We start from the raw sequence: 23,539 nt of genomic DNA on the forward strand, positions 1-23,539 counted from the left end.
AAAAAAAAAAAAAAAAAAAGTGGAATTACAAGCTCTTGCTCTTCAGGAAAAAAATATGTTCTCTCTGGTTTGTGGCACAAGGCTCATAAGTAATAAATAAAAAGGAAGCAGAGCTTCCCAAGAGGGTGGGATACCGTCCACGGTCTGTATTGCTGGGAAGAGATTGGCTGTCGGTCTCAGACATCAGGTTCAATCCCAGCCCTGCTACCTCCCAGTAAAGACTACTTAACCTTCCTGTACCTCAGTGTCCTCATCTGTAAAATGGGAACGTTCCAGCTGCCTCACAGCTTTGTTGGGAGGAGTACAGGAGGTAATGTACTACAAACGCCAGGTGGCCTCCATCATTCGCCACCCAGGTTCCCGCCGGGTTCTCCTAGCCTCTCGCCGGGGCAGTCTGGCACTATGCACGCCCTCCTTTAAAGTTACTGACATATTTGCTCTTAATTCTCTGACCTTCAAGACGGGGTGTCTGCCTTAACGATGATATAGGTTATTACACGTCTGTCCAAACTACGAGTAGGTCCAGCACCAAGAGGGAACCCTAATGTAAACTATGGACTTTGGGTGATAACGATGTGTCAGTGTGGGTTCATCCACGGGAAACCTTTATGCCTTCCTCTCAATTGTGCTGTGGACCTAACACTGCTCTTAAAAAAAGGCTGGGTATCTGATATGTTTCTGTTCATTTGTGGCGTCCTTTTGAGAGGGGGTGAGGGAAGGGTGTGAATGGAAGAAACTCCAAGGAAGCTTTTCCCAGGCTGATGCCGTGACTGGTTTCCCTGAGGCTCAGGGTGAAGCAGAATTCGAAAGCAAAGGAGGGAGAATGGAAACAGCTCTGCAAATACAATTCCTGATAAGCTCAAGACCATGAGGCCCCACACCGAGTATACACAGGCACCTTGTGCAGCTTACTTGGACAAAAGAATGTCACCCCGGCCACAACTATAATTTCAAAGAGGGAGGGGGGAAACTACCACTGATAGAAGTGGAGAGATGTGAAACAACAGGAGAAAAATTCAGAAGGCAGTCTCATCGGCAGTGTGAGAGATGTCAGATTCTTGACTCCATGTGTGCGCAAATACCGGCAGAATACTCTGGATCTAAGTTAATTTGTTTGTAAATAAAATAAAACTAGCTAATAAAAGGCAATAGTTGATGTCCATTCCTAAAAGTAACTTTTTAGATTCAATATGTGAGTCCAAGAGAAGAATGCTAGTACCAAACTCTGTAGCCCTGTTTCCCGAAACTGTCAGCATATTAGAGCCACGCTGGCGTTCTTCAAACAATGCCAAAGGTGGGATGTAGGCCTCAGTGGTTGTTGAAACTCCCTAGGTGACTGAGGGAGCAGAAAAGTTTGGGAACCACTATGGCCTGACGTCTCTGCTTCAGTGTGGTCCATGGACCAGCAGCCATGGCATCCCCGGGAAGTTTGTTCAAAATAATCCCAGGTCCCAGCCCAGACCTAAGGGGTCAGGATGTCATTTCCACGCGAACCCTGGGTGATTTCTGGGCACATTATAGCACAAGACACGGTGCTCGACAGCAGAGTAAGCTGCCCACCGACCACACGTGCACAGAGTTTAATTCTGCCCCTGAAACGCAAAACATGGCTGCCGAGAGGCCAGAATGAAGAATCTGAGGTCATGGCTTTCTAACAAAAGGAAAGGGTGGATCATTAAGGAAGGCAACGCTTGAGTCCCCAGGAACTTTTTACATATTTTCCCAGGTGTAAAATTGTTCTGCTATGATAAAAACATACAAATAATAATTAGTATTTAAATGAGGGAAAGAGAACAGATGGAACTTAGTTCTCGGGTTTGAACACTAGGTTTTAGTAGCTTCCTAAAAAAGATTATCCACTAACAGACCACCTCCATTTTCGAAAATAAGACACTTAGCACTATTTAAACCTCCATCTCATCCTCTCTGAATTTTCTATTTTAGTGCTGTTTTGCCTATTGATGTACTTAGCAAACCAGTTAACATACATAATCGGTATATTGACCTACCTTGAGATTTTGGGGTGGCTTGAAATAGAAGAATGTAGTCAGCTTATTTTGGGAAGCATTAAGTTCTAGAAGATAAGGCATTGAACTCACGCAAGACAAATCTGGGAAGGAAAAATAAACACAGAATAAGGTCAGCCAATAAAAGAAAAATTAGATAAAGTCACTAAAAACAGCATATGTTATTATCAGAACATTTTTTAAGTATGCCAGATGCAAGCACATCTTAATTATACCTGAAGAGTGAAATGAATAGTGTGTGACACACACACACACACACACACACACACACACACACACACACACACACACAAAGTGTGGAAAGTCTCCATGAGCCAAGAATTGAAGCTTCTCCCCCATCTCTTCCGTCCCCCTCTTTCCAAAAAGGCCAAGTAACAAATCACAGAGGCCTCCTCCATGTCCCAGCTTACTCTCCCACGAGTTGCTAACCGTCAAATGCTTCCCAAACTGCCAGCCCTGGAGGAAAGGGCAAGAAACTACAAAGCTTTAGATCATCCTCTTGATAATTAGCCCTTAAATAACTGAAGTAGGTCTTTTCAAAAGGACGGAAAATGCCACAATTAGAGAACTTTCTTTGTTATAAATCTAATTTTCTTTTAGTTGGACTAACTCTCATTAACTATTTGAAGCGATTTAAATTATTGCTATTATTTTACTTAGACGCTGGGTTCATTCAAATGTATGTCTGAGTTTTACATTTTATCCCAAGCGCATATTCCGACTCTTGAATACTAAGTAAAGGGCTATGGTGCTAATAGTCACGCCTGATAAAATTACATGTAGAACATAAATGGCGAACTATTATCTTGTCTTTCCGTGCCATTTTACAGCAGAAGCACTTCGGGGCGGGGGGATGAGGAAGACAAAGGCCCAGGAAGAACGATGACACGGCGAGGACTCACTACCCTGTCTGTACCAGTCTTTTGTTTTCCCCCCTGAACATGGTAATAACAGCGTCTCCCGCTCTTCCCATGCCAGATCACGGAACCAGCGGTTCCTGGTGCTGAAGCCAGAAGGTCCCCACCAATTTCTCCTTCATGTCCCTGGTCTAAGCCTCACCCCTTCTTCGGCCTTGTTCTAGAAGGGACAACACATGGAAACAGCAACACTTCGGTGGCGACTCACGAGCCAGTCAAGGAAGGCTGCCTGTGAGGGAAACCCAAGAAGAAGCTGTCGCTGCTTCACAAGTGTTGTTTAGTTGTCCATTCTGAGCTCAGCTCCGTGTCTGTCAGCAGTGGGCTCAACTCAATTAAGTCCCACTGGCCCCTCTGCCCGCTCCCGGGAGCTCATGTTTCGGTGGGCAGGTATGGGCTATATACCCTGGAGTTCTGTCTGGAAGCAGAAGCAGCAGTTACCACTCAGCTGGAGACAAAGAGATGGCAAATACATTTCATACTTTGTAGCTGCCCAGTGCCCTCAAATCACTGACAGAGAAAATCCATGGTCTGGGTTGCCAGCCTTCCAACGCAGGCAGGCCCGTTCATTCCCTGTTTGGTGTAGTGACCGCTGTGTCCACCAGATGGCAGCAGCACCTCACGTCTACATCCTGGTTCTCAAAGTGTGGTCCAGGCCTGGCCGCATGGGCTTCACCCAGGAGCTAACCAGAAATGCAAATTCTCAATTCCCACCCCAGATCTGCGAGCCAGAAACTCTGAGGGTGGGGCACCGCCGTCTCCTCCCCGCAACACACACCCAGGTGATTCTGATGCAAGGTGAGAGCTGGTCTACCTCAGATCATCAATAACGCTGTTTTCACAAACAGAAAAATAAACTGTACCTTACACACAGCAGGTTCTCAAACACTTGATGAGTTCATAAAACGGGCCATAAAAGAGTAAAAGAAGACTGATCTGAAGAGGAAAGCTTCATCTGCAACTGTGGACTCAACAAGGGTATGAAGCCACATCTCTTGCCTCTTCTAGGACCCCCCCCCGCCCCCACAAACACACACTCTGCAGTTCCTTACCCAGGAAATGAAACCAACCATGGACGTGTGGGGTGTGGGGAGAGCGCCTGCCAATAACAGTAAAACCGGCTTTCCAATGACATGATATCTGGGATTTGCTTTAAAATAATCCTGGACACAGAGGTACAGATGAAGCAAGTGTGGCTGTGGGCTGATAGCTGTGGAACCCAAACCTTCATCACCATAGTCTCTCTATTTGTGGACATGTTTGTAATTTTTCATAATAAAGTTTTATCAAACCAGGAAAAAAAATATAAAGTCTTTCAAAATAATAGCATTTTAAGAATATTTCTTAGCCATTGAAACGAAAGTAGATTTCAATTACCGCAGTCTTATGAGGGGGAATAAAAAAAGTTAAAATGAGCCAGAGAAGACCATATCGGCAACATTGTCATAAAAAAGACAGACTAAAGAAGAAAGAGAGTAGAAAGATTATCAGTGAAGACAACAGGGTAGCAATAAGGAGTTGCTTCCTTTCCTAGAAGTTTAAAGAAAAGAAATTGTGCACTTTAACTTCAGATAAGATCGGAAAATTAGAAAGAAGGATCAAGCTTTTATGAAAATGTGACTAACTTCATGTAACGTGAGCAAGATATCACAACAAATAGATTATATAGAATTACAAACGGCAAAGTTAGAATGTAAAGAATCGGCTAAATATACGGCGACAACCAAAGGAGAGGAAAAAATTAATTTGTGAATCCTTGGTGCTCAAATAAGAAAGAGAAGTAGTTGGGCAGGATTAAAATGTTCATGCAAATGCAAAATAAAGAGTCCATTAAAGGACAAAAAATGAAAACTAATTCATCTACGCTGAATAAACTAATAGAAAGAAAAGGGAGTCATCAAATATTCAGGAAGTATGAAAGAAGTAATGATCCATCTCTTCACAGGACAAAAGCAAACATTCCATGTGATACTCTTCAATAGCACTGAGGGCCTCTCAGCCACAGCATAATGCTGTGTTTTTGCTGACCTTGATTTTTTCTTCAGTCATCAGTCATCGGTGCCTTTTTTACATTGGAAAGCGAAGGATCGATATGTAAATTGATCCACAATAGCACTTATGTCAAGTTTTGTGGTATAAAACTAAATTACATACTGCAAAGCTAAAATTTTGAACCGATTCAGTGATCCATCAATTTACAAGAATGACAATTACATACCTTCAATTTTATTTACTGAGAGATCCAACTTCTGCAGGTGAACATATCCACAGAGAATGCTAATGTCAATTAAGTCACAGCCCTGAGGAAATAAAAGGTAGAAGGCTTTAATGTTGCTGTAACAGGTTAGTACTGGGCCTTCTCGCAACATCTGGAAATAATAGTTGACAGAGGAAATTCGGAATTTCTTGATTCAAAAATAGAGTAGACATGAGAAGACAAAATCTGGAGCCTACTGCTAATAGGATCTCAAAACATTATATGTCCCATTAAAAAAATGCATTCCTCTGAACAAAGTAATAGCTTAGAACATCAGTGGTGTTAACGGGAACAAATATAACATGAAAAGGCAAATTAAAGCAGTGTCATGAAGACCTTCAGTGCAGTTTTACATTTTAAAAAACAACAACAGGGGTGGTGTGTTGGTTAAGAGCTGGCTTGGGACACCAGAGGGCCCCGGTTCGGATCCCACATGAGGGCCAGTGACACCTCCCTACACAGCTAAGATGTTGAACAACAGCTCAATCTGGAGCTGGGCTGCCGTGAGTCGCCAGTGACGGCATAGGCTGCAGCCCCTGCTGCAGTGGGCTGCCATGGGCTATCATGTGTAGCCAGCAGCCAGTGTGAGTGGCTCTCAAGCCGCAGTGAGTGGCCGTCCAAAAGCCAGCGACTGATCTGCCTCGCCTGGGAAGAGCGCAATGATGGTGTCAACTTGGGCCAGTGAAGCAACATCCTCCACAACTAGACTGAAGAACAAAAAAAGGACAGCAACTTGTCTGTTCCCCTTCCCCCAATTCCCCACCGCTGCTCCCATCCCCCAATTCCCCAATAAAAAATCTTAAAAAAACCCCAAAACAATAACAAGTAATTGTAATAAAGCTAAAGCCTTTACTTAGCAGAGGAACAGAAAAAGTGAATGCCTGGAATTTAAATGAAATCTTATTATAAAGAGAGTTCACATCCAATCAGGAGACCATTAATAACACCACCACCTACATATTCCCAGGGTTCATTTTCAAATCTCTTCCACGATAATCTCATCTGATCAAACAAATGTGTGAGATCCCCAGGCCAATTACTCCCAATTTAGAGATGAGAAATGTAAGGAACAGAGAGGTATGTCAATTGCCGAAAATCACCCAGCAAGTTAGTGACAGAGTAGCAGAGCCAAGCCTCCTGACCTTGTCCAAGAGTGTTCCCACGAAATCTTGCTTCTAGTGAACTTCAAGAGGGATTGATTGAGGGTTTATTCATGTACATGGCCTAAGAAGGTGGTCCAGTTTCATTTTTTTTTTTTTGCATGTAACTGTCCAATTTTCCTAGCACCATTTATTAAATAGATTATCTTTACCCCAATGTAAATTCTTGCTTCCTTTGTCATAGATTAAATGACTACATAGGCGTGGATTTATTTCTGGGCTCTCTATTCTGCTCCATTGATCTATGAATCTGTTTTTATGCCAGGACCACGCTGTTTTGATTGCTATGGCCTTGTAGTTACACAATTTGATATCAGGTAGCATGATACCTCTGGCTTTGTTTTTCTTTCTCAGGGTTGCCATGGCTATTTGGGGTCTTTTATGGTTCGATATAAATTTTAGGGTTATTTGTTCTAGCTCTGTGAAAAATGCCATTGGTATTTTGATAGGGATTGCATTGATTCTATAGATTGCTTTGAGCAGTGTGGACATTTTAACTATATTAATTCTTCCTATTCATGAGTATAGTATATGTTTCCATTTATTTGTATCTTCAATTTCTCTCATCAAAATGGATTAAAGACTGAAATGTAAGACCTGAAACCATAAAACTCCTAGAAGAAAATATAGTAAGTAAACTCTCAGACATTACCGTAGTCATATTTTTACTGATATATCTCCTCGGGCAAGGGAAACAAAAGAAAAAAATGAACATATGGGGCTACATCAAACTAAAAAGTTTTTGCACAGCAAAGGAAACCATCAACAAAATTAAAAGACATCACACTAAATGGGAGAAGATATTTGCCAATGAATGATACATTGATAAGGGGTTAATATGCAAAATTTATAAAAACTCATAACACTCGGCACTAAAAAAACAAACAATCCAATTAAAAAATGGGCAGAGAACCTGAATAGACATTTCTCCAAAGAGGACATACAGATGGCCGATAGACATATGAAAAGATGCTCAAAGTCACTTATCATCAGAGAAATATAGATAAAAATCACAATGAGGTATCACCTCACTCCTGTCGGAATGGCTATAATCAATAAACAACAAACAATAAATGTTGGCAAGGATTAGAAGAAAAGAGAACCCACACAGTGGGATTGCAGACTGTGTAGCAACTGTGAAACAGTTGTAGCCACTGTGAAAAACAGTATGGAGGTTCCTCAAAAAATTAAAAGTAGAGCTACCTTATGACCCAGCAATTCCACTGCTGGGTATTTACCCAAAGAAATCCAAAACACTAATTTGAAAAGATATATGTACCCCTATGTTTACTGTAGTGCTATTTATAATAGCTAAGATATGAAAACAACTGAAATGTCCATCAGTAGACAATTGGGTAAAGAAACTGGGGCACAAATTACAATAGAGTATTACTCTGAAATAAAAAAGAATGAACTCTTACCATTTGCAACAACATGCATGGACCTAGAGGGACTTATGCTGAGTGAAATAAGTCAGACTGAGAAAGACAAGACAAATACCATATGAGCTCACTTTTATGTGGAATCTAAAAAACAGAATAAATGAACAAAACAGAAACACTTATAGATACAGAGAACAAACTGAGGGTTGCTAAACGGAAGGGGTGTTGGGGGATGGGGAAGAAGAGGAAGGGATTAGAAAGTACAGGTTGGTAGTTACAAAACAGTCACAGGGACGTGCAATACAGTATGGGGAATATAGTCAACAATATTGGAAAAACTATGTATGCTGTCAGATGGGTACTAGGCTTATGGGGGAAGCACTTCATAAATTATATAAATGTCTGGCCACTACGCACTATACATCTGAAACTAACATAAAATAATATTGAATGTCAACTACAAGTTTAAAAATATACAGTCACGGTGTGTAAAGTACAGCATAGGGAATATAGTCAATGATATTGTTAATAGCTATGTATGGTGTCACATGGGTACTAGACTTGTTGGAACTTTGGGAGGTGTGTAAACGTCTAATCACTATGTTGTTTTGTATGCCTGAAACTACTAATAAAAAAATCAATTAATTAAAAAAAAATAGGGGTTGGAGGGGCATTTTGTCCCTTGGAGCAAAGACTCCTTCCTATCCATGGTTTATGTTGTGATGTCAGAATCAGAAAAAGCCAACTAATGAAGTGTCATTATGAGCAAGTTCTCAAATATAATAGTGATAAGTGTTTAACAAGGCCATTGGAACAGTAATAAATACTGAAAACCAGCTATGTTCAAGGCATGATGAGAAACACAATAATGAAATAGAGCTATATTGTGCCCTTAAGAAACTTATGACTTTGGTAGGCGAGAAGATAAGTACACAAGTCAAAGGAGAAAGTAAAAAAACAATGTATAATGTAACTAAGATATAAGGGGGAAAAAAAAATCACTCAACCAGGCAACCCTAAGAAAGTGTGCTCAGTAAGACAGGTTATGAAGGCAAAGTAATGTAACGTGTAATATCTCAAATGTAAGGAGGTCAGTGGCAAAGGAAGTTAAGCTTCAGACCATCTAGCTGAAATAAGATTTAAAGAACTGCTTTTTTGTATAGGTCAGTGTATGGCATTGTGCTATGTACATAAGTAGACTCGACTGAAAGGGTCTTGTGTGGGGAGGTGTTGGCTGCTGGAATTATCTGCCGTTCCAATACCTAATGTAGTGCAATTCACAAAGGGTGCTCCCCTGTATGTTACTGCCTGACTGGCTGAGTCATCTGTAAAATGTTATAAAGTGAAAATAGTAAAAGATTAGAGCCTTAATAGGCTGTCCTCAAAGCACATGCCATGGAACCAGCATGGGAGAAAACAGCTTAACGTTTCTTAGATCGATACTCGTTCACATCCAAGACAGAAAGGCCTTCTTGTGAATTTTATACACTTGAGTCAAATTCTGGTGCTGTAGCAAAATTTTAGCATGCTTTTTTTCACCTATGTATCTGCATTTACTCTGTGGATCTCCAAGGACTCTATAATGCTTTACAATACAAGGAAGCAAAAAGAGTTAAATTGCTTTTGTAGGACTATAGAGAAACAAAACAGGAAAAAGCAGCCGAGGCTCTTACAAGCTTCTCATGATAAAACTGGAGCCAAGATTCTGTGCCACGCTATGAATAACAACACTTTTTTATTTTTCATTGATAATAGGTATCTTTTGGAAAGTGAGCTAGCTCAAAGCTACCCATTTCTTAACAGACTTGGGGTGCGAGGGAGTCGATACCGAAATCCTTTGTTCCCTTGGATTCAGATATAAATTTTAGTCCTGGCAGTGATCAGAGAGAAAATTCTTAAAGAGTTTTTGATTGGTTTTACAGCATCAAATTCAACCTTCTGGAAAGAAGGCATTGATTGCTATAATATAGACTACTTAAGATGAAAGAAATAGGCTGAAGGGAATGAAAACAACAGAATTTGAGGAACTGATTAATGGATTGGCCAGGGCTCTTTGATGTCTAACATTTACATAAATTACTCTTATCACCAGTCTCCATCAAATACAAGACTCTGAGATTTGGGGCCACAAGAGCTATGAGTACCAGAGAAAATAGATATGGCCCCACCAACAATGATCTTGGCGTACTCACCGATAAAGTCAGGCTGAGGTAGGCCTGCTCCGTCCCAGACCCTGAGCGCCCCAATTGGTAGAGTGCCTCAGCCACGGCCTCCTCTCTCAGGACCCCATCAAATTCCTTCTGCAAAACATACCAGAGAGGTGGACAAATAGAGGGCTTTCATTACAAAGCAAACATCCCTCTTGTCATGTCCAGCCCTGACAGTATATTACATATCCAGGAGCTGAGCCCTCCACAATTTACTAGCCCCAAAGAAAATTCTGTATTGAAGACATATACATAATATGTATGATTAAAGAAAATATCTATCAAATTGTAGATGAAAAACATCCAGCCTAAGAGAAAACTTATAAGGGTTTATTTGACCCAAACTGATGACAATTGCCGGGAAGCAAAATCTCAAAGGATTGAGACAATGCTCCAAGAAATGGCAGTTTGCAGCTTATTTTATACATAAAATCAAAGGAGGAAGGTTACATGAAATCCATTGGTGATAGATGAAGGGGGTGGGAGAAAGCAAAGTGGGGAAATCTCTGTGATTGGATAAAAGTAAATTGGAGTTACAGTACTTTTTTTACATAGGTGGGTGCAGGATAGCAACAGATCGTTTTTTTATAGCACATAGAAATCGTAATCAGGAGACAAGCATAATAATGAGGAATTTAGCAGTTTCCAGCTCTGGTCTGGAAGAAGGATTATGACATTCCAAAGATGTAATTTAGGTGCAAAAAGACAACAGACAGGTCCACTGAAAAGGCACAGATTTACTTGATTAAGGAAGCTCAAGATGTGACTTCCCGCCACGGCCCACTTAGTTATGAAATTTTGTTATGCTCACGCCATCTTATGTGGTTATTTTCAGTCTCCTGATCTTGTCAGGTTAATACATGCCCCCTTTTCCATCCACAAAACCAATGTGTTTGTTGCTACTAAATTTTCAGGTGGTCACTCATATTAGGTATTCAAAGTGGAATGAACACATTCAATATTAGGCACGTCAATGTTAGTGGTGATAGTTACACGGATTGAGTTTCCTTTCCAGTCACCATGCTAATAGCGCTCAATGGATCAACTCATTCCATCCTCCTGACAACCTTTGGTAGGTGCTCTTAACGCCATTTTACAGATGAAGACACTGAGGCTTACTGAGGTTAACTTGCCTGAGACCACGCAGCGAGTATGTGATAGAGCCAAAATACAAACCCGAGTCTTTCCAACGCTCGAGCAATTCTCATAATTGACTGCTTGCCCACACCCCAAAGGGTGACCACATCAAATAGAGGCAATTACTTCTGTGATCTGACCTTCTTGCTGGAGAAAACAGGTCCTAGGTTTGCTTCCTATCGGCTAATTTTGCTGGATTTATATACCTCATAACATTTAAAAAGGTAATAATTGTTTCCATAAGGAGGCAGGCCCTTGGTCTACAGACATCGAGGGGACCATTGGTGGCCCAACATGCTCTTTCTGCAAGAATGACAGACAGAGGAGATGACAGGTGGGTCAGTGCTATGTTTGTGATGCTTTTAACTCCATAATGACCAATGCATTAACAGGTACATCAGCATGAGGACACAAAGTACAGTGATCATGTCAGTCACACCAGCATGACCAGCCATGGTTAGCTCGTGGGCTATGACAGCAAAATACCTTTCCCAGGTCTTCTCCGTTAACTCAGGGACTAATCATGCTGCTCAGGCTGTGGGCACTAAGAACGTGAGTATGTAGGCTTGTGGTGGTGCAGCGATTGTGTTTCGCCCCAAATTTCTACTGGCCCAGGGAAGCAAATGCCGCTCCCATGGAGAGAGCACGCAGGCGCTGGGGCTGGGCAGGCTTGGTGTGAACCCCAGGTCTGTAATTTTGGAAATATGACTTTTGGCAGATAAAGTTCTCTCTGGGCCTCACAGTCTTTATCTATAAATAAAAAATATTATTGCCTTCTCTTCATGTTTGGGGAGAATGGAAAAAAAAATAGGTATATGAAGCTCTTAGTCCAGTGCCTAGAACATAGCAAGTGTTTACTACTAATTGAGAAATTCTACATCTTAATCTTTCATTCATCCATACCAATCAACCTGTTCACAAAATGAGGAAAAGATACTTACTTTTCTTTTTTTAAGCTGAGCCATCCTGCCACCTGTTGGCAGCTCAGCGGCTGCTCAGCTCGGGCTGGGAATCAAACCGCTGTTGCTCAGAGCTCAAACTCTTGAGCGAGCTCTTAACCAACTGAGCCACTCGGCCGGCCCGATATTTACCTTTCTAAATAAAGTTCCATTTCTGATGTAGGGCCTGGGAAGCAACAGAGGTTGTCTTCCCTCCAAAACCTTCCACCTAAACCTCTGAAGTTAACCTGAGCCACCCCCTCCATTTCGTGGATATGGGGAGATACTGCACCCCTGATGGTAGGCGGATGTCTGGTTTTCATTGTCGGTGTTGATATGGAGACCAGCCACACTGTCCGCATTTTCCAAGATCCCCAACGCAAGACTCCCCATGCAGCCTCCTCACACCTTCTTTGAGGTTCCTGCCATTTGTCAGTAGCAAGCCTTTCCCTTCTGGTCTTTGGTCATTTTCAGACCTTTTAAGCCTTGGGTGGCTTCACAATCTCCAAGAACGGCCATTCAACACCCTGCTACCTCAAGCACATGCGCATACACACGCTTCTTAACTTTCTCAACCCTAAATGTCTTAAAATTGATTTCCGCCCAAACCTCTGTCACTCCCTCCTCTGGCCATGTCATGGACCCGTCGTCATGCTAAAGTGCATCACCCTAGAAACCTCAGACCCTGGTATCCCATTCCCTTCTGATCCCACAACTGCCTATGCCCCAACCTTTCCAACAACTACGGAACTTGTCCTCTGACCCCAATAGGATCGCCAGTCTGCTCATCCTTCCCTTTCTCAGTCTGTCTGTCCCTTCGTGTCTATGCGTCTTTCCCTCCTGGGTATCCCATGAGCAATTTCAATGTCTCTCTATGCTCAAGTCTCTGACTGCTTGTCCCCTGATTGCAACGACCACCTATATACCCAAACCTGCATCAAGTTCAGTCAACTCCTGTGCCAAGGCAGGGATTGTGTCATGTTCGTCACTCATTTGGAATGAAAATCTTTATAGCACGCTAAGGACGTGCCAGACAAGTACGTAAGCGATTTCAGGAGTCGGGTAACTATCACAACAGGGGTAGGCAGGGAGGTCCGGCTGTCAGCAGGGCACCCGTTTCACGTCCGGTCTCGTGGGGAGCTGGAGGTTATTTAGCAGAGGGAAGGGAAGGGCAGAGAAGAGGACCCACTCTTGTTTCCCCGGGGACCTTGCCAAGGGGCCACCAATTCTGCCCCTTCTGCCTGTGATTTCAACCAGTCCCTGTCCACCGTCATTCTCCAACCTGTCACTTCTCCATCTGTACACGGATGTCCTAAAAGAGCTCTCTTCGGTCCTGCACGTTCCTTCAGCTACAGCAATTGCTCCTTTAATAACCAAGCTCTTCCAGGGTTGCTTCTTGATCCTTTCACGCCCCTCCCTCACCTCTCTTTCGCTCTTCAGCTCCCTTCAGTTAGGCTTCTGCCTTCGCCATGTCACAAAACCACAAGGGCCGAGGTCTCCAAAGACCCTCAAGCAAAGCTATTGAGCACTGTGTAGGCCTCTTCCCAAGTCACATACTGGCAGCCAAGCTGTTCCCATGTTCTCCAGGTTCCTCTCATGCAGCTCCCCTTCCTTCCGCTACTTCTCCGACCAGCGCTTTCCAGTTCCCTTCCCTGAGTGCTCCTCATCTGCCCGCCACTTACATACTTGGACCCAAGGGTTCAATTCTTGGCCCTTCCATCTCCCCTCCTCACCCCTCCCCGCCCCGTTTTTCTCCTGGCTGACTCCAATGCTGATGATTCCCAGGTCTCCTACTCTGAGCGCCCTCCCGATGTCCAGAGTCACGTGATTCATATATCCAACTCCTTAACGCACAGCTCTCCCCGTCCGCTTCCCATTGTAGTTAATGGCCTTAAATATCCCTGCCCCGCAGAAGACCATGCTATATACCTCGGAGTCCTCCTAGACTTCTAATATTCAATTAGTAAGTGTCCCATCTCAGATATGGTCAATGTTTTCATCTTTAGCTGCCTTCCCATTTCCACTTCCACTGCCTTAATCCACTCTTGTCTCTCCTCCACAGACATGGCTAGAGTCTCTTCTCTGCCTCGAATCTAATCCAGGGCAGTTCCTACTGCTTAGAAACCCGAGTCCACAGCCCACACAGCAGCACGGAGCCCTCCCCTACCTGCCCTGCTTTCCTGCTCTCACCTGTAACTGGAAAAGCTGCCTTCTGCCTGCCCATGCACCACCTCTCCACCCAGACAAGAGTCTGCTTTCCTTCAAGTCTTCCAGGGTCCCTGCAATCCAGCGGTCATCTGCACATGGATGGCCGTGTATATCCTTCACAAGCTGAACAGCTATGATTTTCTCACATTGAGAGAAGGGACCATGTACGTCCTCAATCCCATTCTCATTATCTTCTAATATTACTGCTGCTATTATGGATTACATCTACAGTTTCTGAGAGCCTACTGTGTAGGAGACACTACCCTGTTTCCCTGAAAAGAAGACCTAGCCGGAAAGTAAGCCATAGCATGATTTTAGGTGCCAAAATATGACACGTTGGCATCCTGAATATTTTAAGCTGAAGGAGTTTGTGGAAAAGGCACCCTTCTCCCTGAGACAGGTCATAGAACCCTCATGTGAGGGGTGCGTGCCCTCCATATCCTGGAGGAATCATGCTATGGCTTACTCTCCGGCTAAGTCTTATTTTCGGAGAAACACGGTATATTAACACATATGTAACACATATATTAACACAGTTTCTGATTACATTTGATGTTCATAACTATCTAATGAGTAGGTATTACTAGTCACATTCAGTTACTGGCAAAGAGTGGTTTTCATGTATCAGACACATATAATGGGCCCAGTCTTTTGCCCTATATAGAGGGTGCCAAAAAAATGTATGCACATTTTAAGAAAGGAAAAAACTGTATCAAAATTGCAATACTCACTATATACCGATAACAGAAAATGAACACAAGTCATGTGTATACATTTTTTGACACCCCCGTAGTTAGAGACCTTCCTACATAGCAATCACTCAGTGACTGTTTGTTCAATGAAGGCTAAATTAATGACATCATTTAGTGGGCTACAGTCAGCAGATGAAAACATTTAAGTTATTATTTGTATTAATAACAGTATAAATATTATGCTAAGTATTTTACATATAGGATTTCTTTTAATTTTCAGAACTCTCCTATGAGAATAGGTATTATTATAATTCCCATATTACATATGATGAGACATAGAGAGGTGAAGTAACTTGCTCAGAATCTCACAGCTGGGCCAGCTGAGTGGCTCAGTTGGTTAAGAGCTCACTCAAGAGTGCGAGCTCTGAGCAACAGCGATTCGATGCCCATCCCGAGCTGAGCTGCCGCTGAGCTGCCAACAGGTAGTGGGACGACTCAGCTAAAAAAAAAAAGAACCTCACAACTAACAAAAGGCTTTCCACGAACCCAAGGCAGTATTCTGAACTGGTGTGCACCAGCTCCCTTAAGTTCATAAGGGCTTCTGAGGTCTGGAATCACTGTGACCATATCATGGCATTATCAATCTTAACTAGGCTAAGACATAGAAAGTAAATCACTGAACATAAAAGCCCAAATGTTTCCTTTACAACTTTGCAGTTTATTCAGTATATTGAAACTTATGAGATACTATAAAAAGCTAAAATACAATGTGGGAACATAAAATAAATATTTAGAATGTGAAAGAACTAATAAACTTTTTCCACATATATCCTAGAAGCCAAAAAGGAATAATAACTAGTTCAAGTCAACCCCCCCATGGTTTGCTATTGGGCATACTCAAGACAGATTAACAATGGCATTAGTGAACCCCATAACCGAAGAGCATGCATTAATTAGAATCATAAAGTGAACTGGGGATTCATTTGTGAATTCCTCTGGGGTAGAAGCTGGTGGAAACCATACAAACATCTTGAACTTGTGAAAACACTGCTACAGGTCTGCAGTAGTCATTGGTAGGGGTGGCAAAGCAAATCAACAAAAGATGAACAAATAAGTCATAATTTCCTAAGGTCCACTTTAAGCAAAACTAGTGTGTAACTAGCCCATGTAGAAGGAGGGAGAAGAGGAGGAAAGGTGAAACGGGGGTGGACAAAATGGGCCACTTGTTGAAAGTGAACACAAGGACATTACAAAACAAGGGAACCCAAGCGGGGGAAAGTGTAAGTGGTTAATGGTAGACTCAGAGGAACAGGAGACACTGCAAGTTAGGGAGGACAGAGTAAGAACTAAAACTAATAAGGAAAAGCATCTGTGACAGAGAATGGGCAAAACAATGAGAAACATATTTGGCCTCAAGGAGGCAAGGGGACCTGGGAAAGGGGCAAAGATGCAAAGAGGGGAAGTCAGAATATCAGAGATATGGGATATGGGCAACATTCTATTTCTCTGTATCACATCTACTTCTGAAAAGCAATTTGTGCTAGGAAGGAAGAGGAAAGGGGAGAGAAAAACCTAATCTAAAAAAAAACCCCGATTGCAATTCAGAAAAATATTGATTTGAGTGTCCTGGCAGCCAAGACAAAACGGAAAGCCTAACAGGTTCTTGAAAGGAATCAAATCAATTTCTGTTTTTGGAAGAAAACAAAGAATATACTAGAAGCCCATAGAAGGAAGTGATGTGATGAGAAGTGGCAAGGGACAAGAAGACTAATGGGCTAAGAAAGGAACAGGATGATACTAAGTGTGAGAAAGTGGAATGGGGTGGTGGTTAGAAAAGGTACAGTAGAAAAGAAGAAATCTGTATGAATATGAAAGGCCAAGCCACCACCCTAGGCAATAAACATAAGGATTTTGGGAACACTCTCCACATCCTAAAATACTCCACATTAAGTGTGTGTAGTGTCTGTGCGCGCGTGTGTGCTGCTTGTATAATGCATCATATACCACTGGCAGAAGTCATACATTAAACTTTTAAGTCACTTCGTGTTCGAGGAAGTACTTATCAAAAAAGTACTTTTTTTTTCCCCTAGAGGAAGGCGATGAAGGGACTAGAAGTGGGGGAGAGTGTTGGAGTACTTCACAGTCACCAGAAACGCAGCAGGGGGGTCCCAAAGACGGAACTCGACCTATTCCCAATACTGTCAAGGTTTAATTCTGACAAAGCCAAAACTCCCATACAAATAGAAAAATTTTTTCCTAACAACGCTGTGTAACTTGACTCCTACAAAACCAAATGCGCTAATGAAAAATAAAGGAGACTTGGAAAGATTTCGACAAGGGGTGAGGAAACTAGGTAACGGAAATAGGAAGAAAAGAGGGGGCGCCTCGGAGCGGTCAGGAAGAGGCATCCCTGCAGGCGAAACCCCAAGGCATGGGCAGGCTAGCCTATGAGGCGTGTGTCGGGGAGCTGCTGCTGAAGTAACAGAGCCCCAAGGCTGGAGAAAGGGGGGGGTGAGGGAGGGAAGGCACACCTCCAAATTCAGCATCTCTGAGTCTGAGGACTCCTCGGATTCCTCTTCTTCCTTTTCCTCGCCCTCGTCTGCGTCTGCCTCCCGGTATCTACGAATGAGCTGCTGGAGCAGGTAAGAGGCTCGGAACTGAGGCTCTGTCGGTCTCTGCCCCAGGGGAAAAGACGACCTGCGCTCTTTCTCTGAGCGCAACATTATCGACTGGGCTCCTGTTCGTGGATTGCCCAAGCTTCCCTGGAGAGAGGAAGGCTGCGGCCACTGGGAATCGCTCCCGGAGGTCGCCATCTTGTTTACCGTGGTTGCCTAGGAGACGTAAACCCTGGGGGAAGGCGCCGCAATGGATTCTGGGGCCTGTAGTTTCCGCCCCTCCACGCGTCCCCGCTTTTAGTCAGCATCTCGGCTGGCAGGCAACGTTCCCTTTTTGTCTGCCTTTCCTGTACTTTTTATTTCTCTTCAGTCCAGTCCGCCTCCGGCTTTGTTTCCTTTTGCTTGTTTTTCTTGTTTTCATCTCTTTTCTTTGCATCCCTTTTCTTTGTGTTCAACTGTTTTCTCCTGAACTTGAGGCCTTCTTAAGAGATTTTTCATTCCACCCTAAGGTCACCGTCCGCACCCCATCCTGTTTCCTTCAGAAAGGCTCTTTTTGCAGACTTGTACTTTGGAAGTGTTGGATGTCTCTCTAGTACTCTCTGTTGGAAAGCTAATAAGGCTGAATGCAGTGTTAGGAGATGAGGGTGTGCAGAAATGAAATAAAAGCCATGGCTCCTGACCTTATGGCTTAATTGCAGATAATAAAGAGAAACTACCACACAACGACTGAAAGCCAATTTGCAATTAATTTACATTCCCCCACCCCCACCCCCACCCATGATAGCCATGTCCTTGGGGAGAAAAACTGGCAATGGCCGAATAATCCAAACAAAGAGGAAAAAACAACCATCAAATCGACACTGTACCTGAAAGCTTCTGAAAAGCTATTAGCATCCCATAAATAATTGCACTAGTCAAGTGACCTGCATTGGTAATTATTTTTATGTTTTTACATAGGTTTTCTTTGCAGGTTTATAAAATACTCTTGCAAGGTTACAAAGCACAATTTCAGGCTAGTGTGATTTTTTTTGTGGCCCAAATCCCATAGCCTTAAGCTCCGCTAAGCAGACACTCGATAGAAAAGCAGAATGAACATTATAGCAACTATCATTGTCATAGTGATGACAACAGAGATCCTTGCAGGAAAGTCACCCTCCTCCTCCTGGCCTTACAGGGAGGGCCTTTTCTCCATGCTTCAGTGGTAGCAGTTACAAATATAATACAAAATGAGCCTGTCAATGGTTGTCAGGGGAGAGGAGAAAAACTTCTGTGGACACCATTCATTCTTTGTCAGTGCTTTGGGGACCATTAAAACTGACATAAAGCTTTCAGAATTACCTTCCTTCATTATCTTGCTAGTCATAAATGTAAAGGCCACAATGAGAGTATCTGTCAGCTAGACTCATCTTGCTACTTGCTTATTTCTTTTTCCAGTGGGTAGAGATTCCTCCAAGGGCTATTTCCCCACCTCCACCCCCCTAGGACCTGGCTCTAGCTAACTGACGTAGAGAAGAATGGGGCAAAAAATATAAAAATGGAAACTTAGTATGTTTTTGTTTTTTTTCTTAATAATGTAATCAGCATTTCTAGCAAAGCAAGTTTTGCTGATGTCACTGTATTAAGGAAAGTGTCTTAAGGCAGTCAGGACTGGTCAAAGGATAATTTTCCAAAAGTTAAATACAGTAAAACCTTGGATTGTGAAAAACTTGGTTTGCGAGTGTTCCGGAAGATGAGCAAACATTTCTATTAGGTTGGTGCAAAAGTAACAGCGGTTTTTGCCAGTAATGGCAAAAACCGCTGTTACTTTTGCACCAATCTAATAATACATTTAAATTTGGTAAACGAGTGATGTCTTGCAATACGAGTAGTTTCCGGAATGAATTATGTTCACAAATCGAGGTATCACTATACTTGATTCTCATACAAAAAATAGAATGAAACACATGTGATTTAATTCCACTCATTAGTTAATGAGGGAACCAGTAAGATGGGTATTCACAGTCCACAAAGAAAGACACTCTGAAATAAGTTCACTACGTTAATGAACTTATTGCCCTTCAGGACATTAAACTCCACAATCTTTGGGGTTATATATTTCTAAGTGTTTTGTCTCTTTTTATCGTCACATGTATCCTTTGTCTCTCCCCATTTGACAGATGAGGTCACTGAGAGGCCCAGAGAAGTTCCATCACTGGCCCAAAGTCAAGTGATGGTGCGGAAATCCAAACCCGGGATGACCAACTCCACTGTCTGCCCTCGACTCCTGCTTTTGCAGGAAAATGGGCGTCAAGGGAAGCCTACACAAGAATTCTCAGAAGAAAAATATACGTGTCAGCTAAGGCTCTTATATAAGGTTCAATAAAAGAATTCACTCAGAGCATGACCCTTCATATAGTCACAGCATTTTAGAACTAGAAAGAACTTACAAGCCCATCTTATCCCAACTATTCCTTTTACTGAAATAGAAACTGATGGCCTTCCAGAGACGATAACCCCCTTTCTCCCTCGTCCCCCCAAATTGCTGGACTTGTTAGCAGCCGAGCAGGAATCAGAGTCTACACCTCTCAATGCTCAATCCTCGCACTTCCCAATTCACCAAAATGCTTCCTAGGCTGAAATTCTATCAATAGAATTCCTACTTTGAGATTCTGGGCATCAAACTCAAAGGCATGTCACTATACAAGTTATTTTACCAGGTAGAGAAGACAGAATTAAACAAAGGGAGAGGAGAGGAGAGGAGGGGATAATTTGTCTAAACTCTTTCCATTAGCACAAAACAGTAGTAATCACTTCCATTTATTCACTGCTTACTATGAACTAGGACTCTGCTAAGTGCTGTGTGCACACCTCAGTTAATCATGCTCATTGCTGTCTGAAATAGGAGCTGATATCCCTATTTTATGGAGGACAAGAATGATGCGCAGAAATTCTAAGCAAGTTGCCATGTCACACAATTTGGGTCCCAACCAAAGCTCCAACTCAGGCTTTCCTGGGTCCAAAGCCCTTGATCTTAACCATTAATACTCTGCTTTCTTCAGAAGTATGAATTAGTTTCTCAGAAAATAATTGTGAGGCATGGAGAACCTGGCCCTGATGAAATTCTGAAAATGGGGGTGGGGGGGGAGAACATATGCATGCTGGGGGCCAGGCAGGAAGACCCCTGGTTTCTGGAGCCAGGGAAGTGGAGTGGGGGGATGGGCAAAGGCAGTGGGTCTTCTGTGATAGCTCTGAATTCTTACCCACTTGGGTGACAAGAAGTAGAAAGTGGAAGAGTGTCACCACAGATGTCCCAGCTCAACAATCAGACAAGCAGGGCTCCTTCTTACTCAGTCTTTTGTTCTATTCAGATCTTCGACTGCATGAGGCCCACCCATGTTAGGGAGGGTGATTTGCTTTAATCAGTGTGCTAATTCAGATGTTCATGTCATCCAGAAACATTCACAAATGCATCCAGAATAATGTTTGACCAGTGTCTGGGCATCGTGTGGTCCAGCCAAGTTGACACAAAAAAATTAACCATCACAGACAGTGATGTTTCTAATGGGCGGTTTCTAAGCAAGGGGCGGAAAGAAAGTCTTTTGGAATCTGAAAAGGAAAAACAACCCATCTCCTATCTTGTCCTGTCTTTGTCCCAGCCGCCCTGTGCAGCCAAGTGGGCCTCAGGGGTGCTCTGCATGAACCTCATTCTCCATTTCATGCCCTGTGGTCTGGGGAGCACTCTTGCCTTCTGTAAAGTCTGATGATGCAAACTACTAAGAGTATTAAAAGGTCTAGGATGCAGATAGAAATAATAATAATAATAATAATAATAATAATAATAATAATAATATTAACTGAGCCATGAAAAAGTGCAAGTAAATAAGCTTTGGAATTCTTTTCCCTTGAAATGAAACATTCTATCATTCAGAAGTGGGAAGTGGATGGGAAAGCGAGAAATCATACCTTGAGTCATGTTGCAGGGCCTTTTTGGGAGTCCTGGGCCACTGGCAAGTACGCACCTGGAGAAGGAAAATCAGTAAGGCTCAGAAGAATAGGACAGAATCCTGACCTTTGGCCTCTTACTGTCCTTCAATACCCAGGTAAGCAGATCTGTTTGAATTATTTATCTGCTTTGTAAAGAGGCTTGCAGATGCAAACAGCTCTGAATATGCATCGTATTTTCATTATAAATAAACAGAGGCTTAGGGCATTTTTCAAAGTTCATTAATTATTGAGGTCCCCTCAAGCGGCTCTCACTCTGTCATGTTCTGATTTTTGTTCCTGACCAAATCAAGTTACTCAAGAGTCCATCTTGATTATGAATTCATTCAGAAAGTGACTTATGGCTTTTATAAAATTATTTGGAATAAAAATCAGGTTGGAGGAATTTGATTTTAACTGTGTAGGCACTGAATTGCTCTGCATAGTGTAGCTTTCTAAAGAATTGTGGCAAAATACGCATAACATAAAATGTACCATCATTGCCATTTTTAAGTGTACAGTTTGGTGGCATCAAGTATATTCACGTTGTGTACAACCATCACCACCTCAGAATTCTTTTCATTGTGCAAAACTGAAACTCTACACCCATCAAACATTAAGTCTGCATTCACCTTCTGCCCTGCTCCCCGGCAACCACCATTCTATCTTCTGCCTCTATGAATTTGAACAGTCTAGATACCTCATGGAAGTGGAATCACACAACATTTGTCTTTTTGTGACTGGTTTTTCACAAAGCATAATGGCTTCACGGTTTATCCATGTTATAGCACGTGTCAAGAAATGTTCTTCCTTTTTACGGCTGAGTAATACTCCACTGTATGTATAGACCACATTTTGCTCATCCAAATATCTTCAGTGCACACTTGGGTTGCTTCGATCTTTTGTCTATTTTGAATAATGCTGCTGTGAACACGGGTATACAGAGACCTTACTTTCAATTCTTTTGAGCGTATACCTAGAAGTGGATTTGCTGGATCCTATAATAATTCTATTTTTAATATTTTACAGAACTACCCTACTGGTTTCCATAGCAGCTGCATCGTTTTCCATTCCCACCAACAGTGCACAAGGGTTCCAATTTCTCCACATCATCACCAATACTTGTTACTTTCTGAGGTTCTTTTTTGACAACAGCCATCCTAGTGGGTGTGAGTTTATACCTCTGGTTTTGGTTTGCATTTTTCTAATAATTAGTGGTGTTGAGCATTTTTTCATGTGCTTATTGGCCATTTGTATATCTTCTTCGTAGAAACGTCTGTTGAACTTCTTTGACCATTTCTAAATCAGGTTGCTTGGTTGTGTGTGTGTGTGTGGTTGCTGAGTTGTGAGAGTTCTTTATATATTCTGGATATTAATTTTGATCAGATATATATGATTTGCGAATATTCTCTCCTATAATCATGGGTTGTGTTTTCACTCTGTTGATTGTGTGCTTTGAAGCACAGAAATTTTTTATTTTTGATTTAGCCCAGTTTATTTTTTTACTTTTGTTGCCTGTGCTCCTGGGGTCATACCCGAGAAATCAGTGCCAAATCCAGTGTCATGTGGCTATTCTCCTGTTTTCTTCTTAGAGTTCTTATAATTTTAGTTCTATCTTTAGGTCTTCGATCTCTTTTGAGTTAATTTTTATATCTGGTGTAAGGCAAGGGTCCAACTTCATTCTTTTGCAGGTTGACATCCAGTTTTCCCAGCATCACTTGTTGAAAAGACGCCACTACTTTCTCTAAAGTTTAAAATTCTCAGAAGAAACAAAGATTGTCTCTTTAGGCAGAGAGCATTCACACCGTGCAGATACGCCGAGGACCTCACCAGTACTAATTGAATAATCCGTAAGGCACAGGCACTGGCCCGTCTGTTCCCTTCCAGTCTCTGTATCCCTGGAGGAGCGGACCCTGCAGGCTGTATCACCTGGCTCCCCTGCCTTCTGTCTTTTGATTGGTTTTGGCCAGTGGGAGGCAGGAGATAGGAGGATAAGCAAAAGAACGGTCAGTGTTCCTCTGCGCCTCCTTCATCCTTGTTAC

The 23,539-nt window shown here is 42.5% G+C and overlaps 1 protein-coding gene across 1 annotated transcript in view; it reads right to left on the minus strand.

Annotated features, from left to right (window-relative positions):
- LRGUK (leucine rich repeats and guanylate kinase domain containing) overlaps positions 1 to 17,735 on the minus strand; it is a 115,199-nt gene extending 97,464 nt beyond the window's left edge. The window contains exons 1-4 of the mRNA XM_019654782.1: positions 17,454 to 17,735; positions 9,933 to 10,040; positions 5,160 to 5,241; positions 2,010 to 2,110 (exon numbers count right to left, since the gene is read on the minus strand). Of these exons, the coding sequence (XP_019510327.1) occupies positions 2,010 to 2,110; positions 5,160 to 5,241; positions 9,933 to 10,040; positions 17,454 to 17,735 (573 nt within the window). The remainder of the gene's footprint in view (positions 1 to 2,009; positions 2,111 to 5,159; positions 5,242 to 9,932; positions 10,041 to 17,453) is intronic.
- Positions 17,736 to 23,539: the final 5,804 nt, after the last annotated feature.

The sequence above is a fragment of the Hipposideros armiger genome, unplaced genomic scaffold (genome assembly GCF_001890085.2).
Source record: "Hipposideros armiger isolate ML-2016 unplaced genomic scaffold, ASM189008v1 scaffold_231, whole genome shotgun sequence".
NCBI classification, from domain to species: Eukaryota; Metazoa; Chordata; class Mammalia; order Chiroptera; family Hipposideridae; genus Hipposideros; species Hipposideros armiger.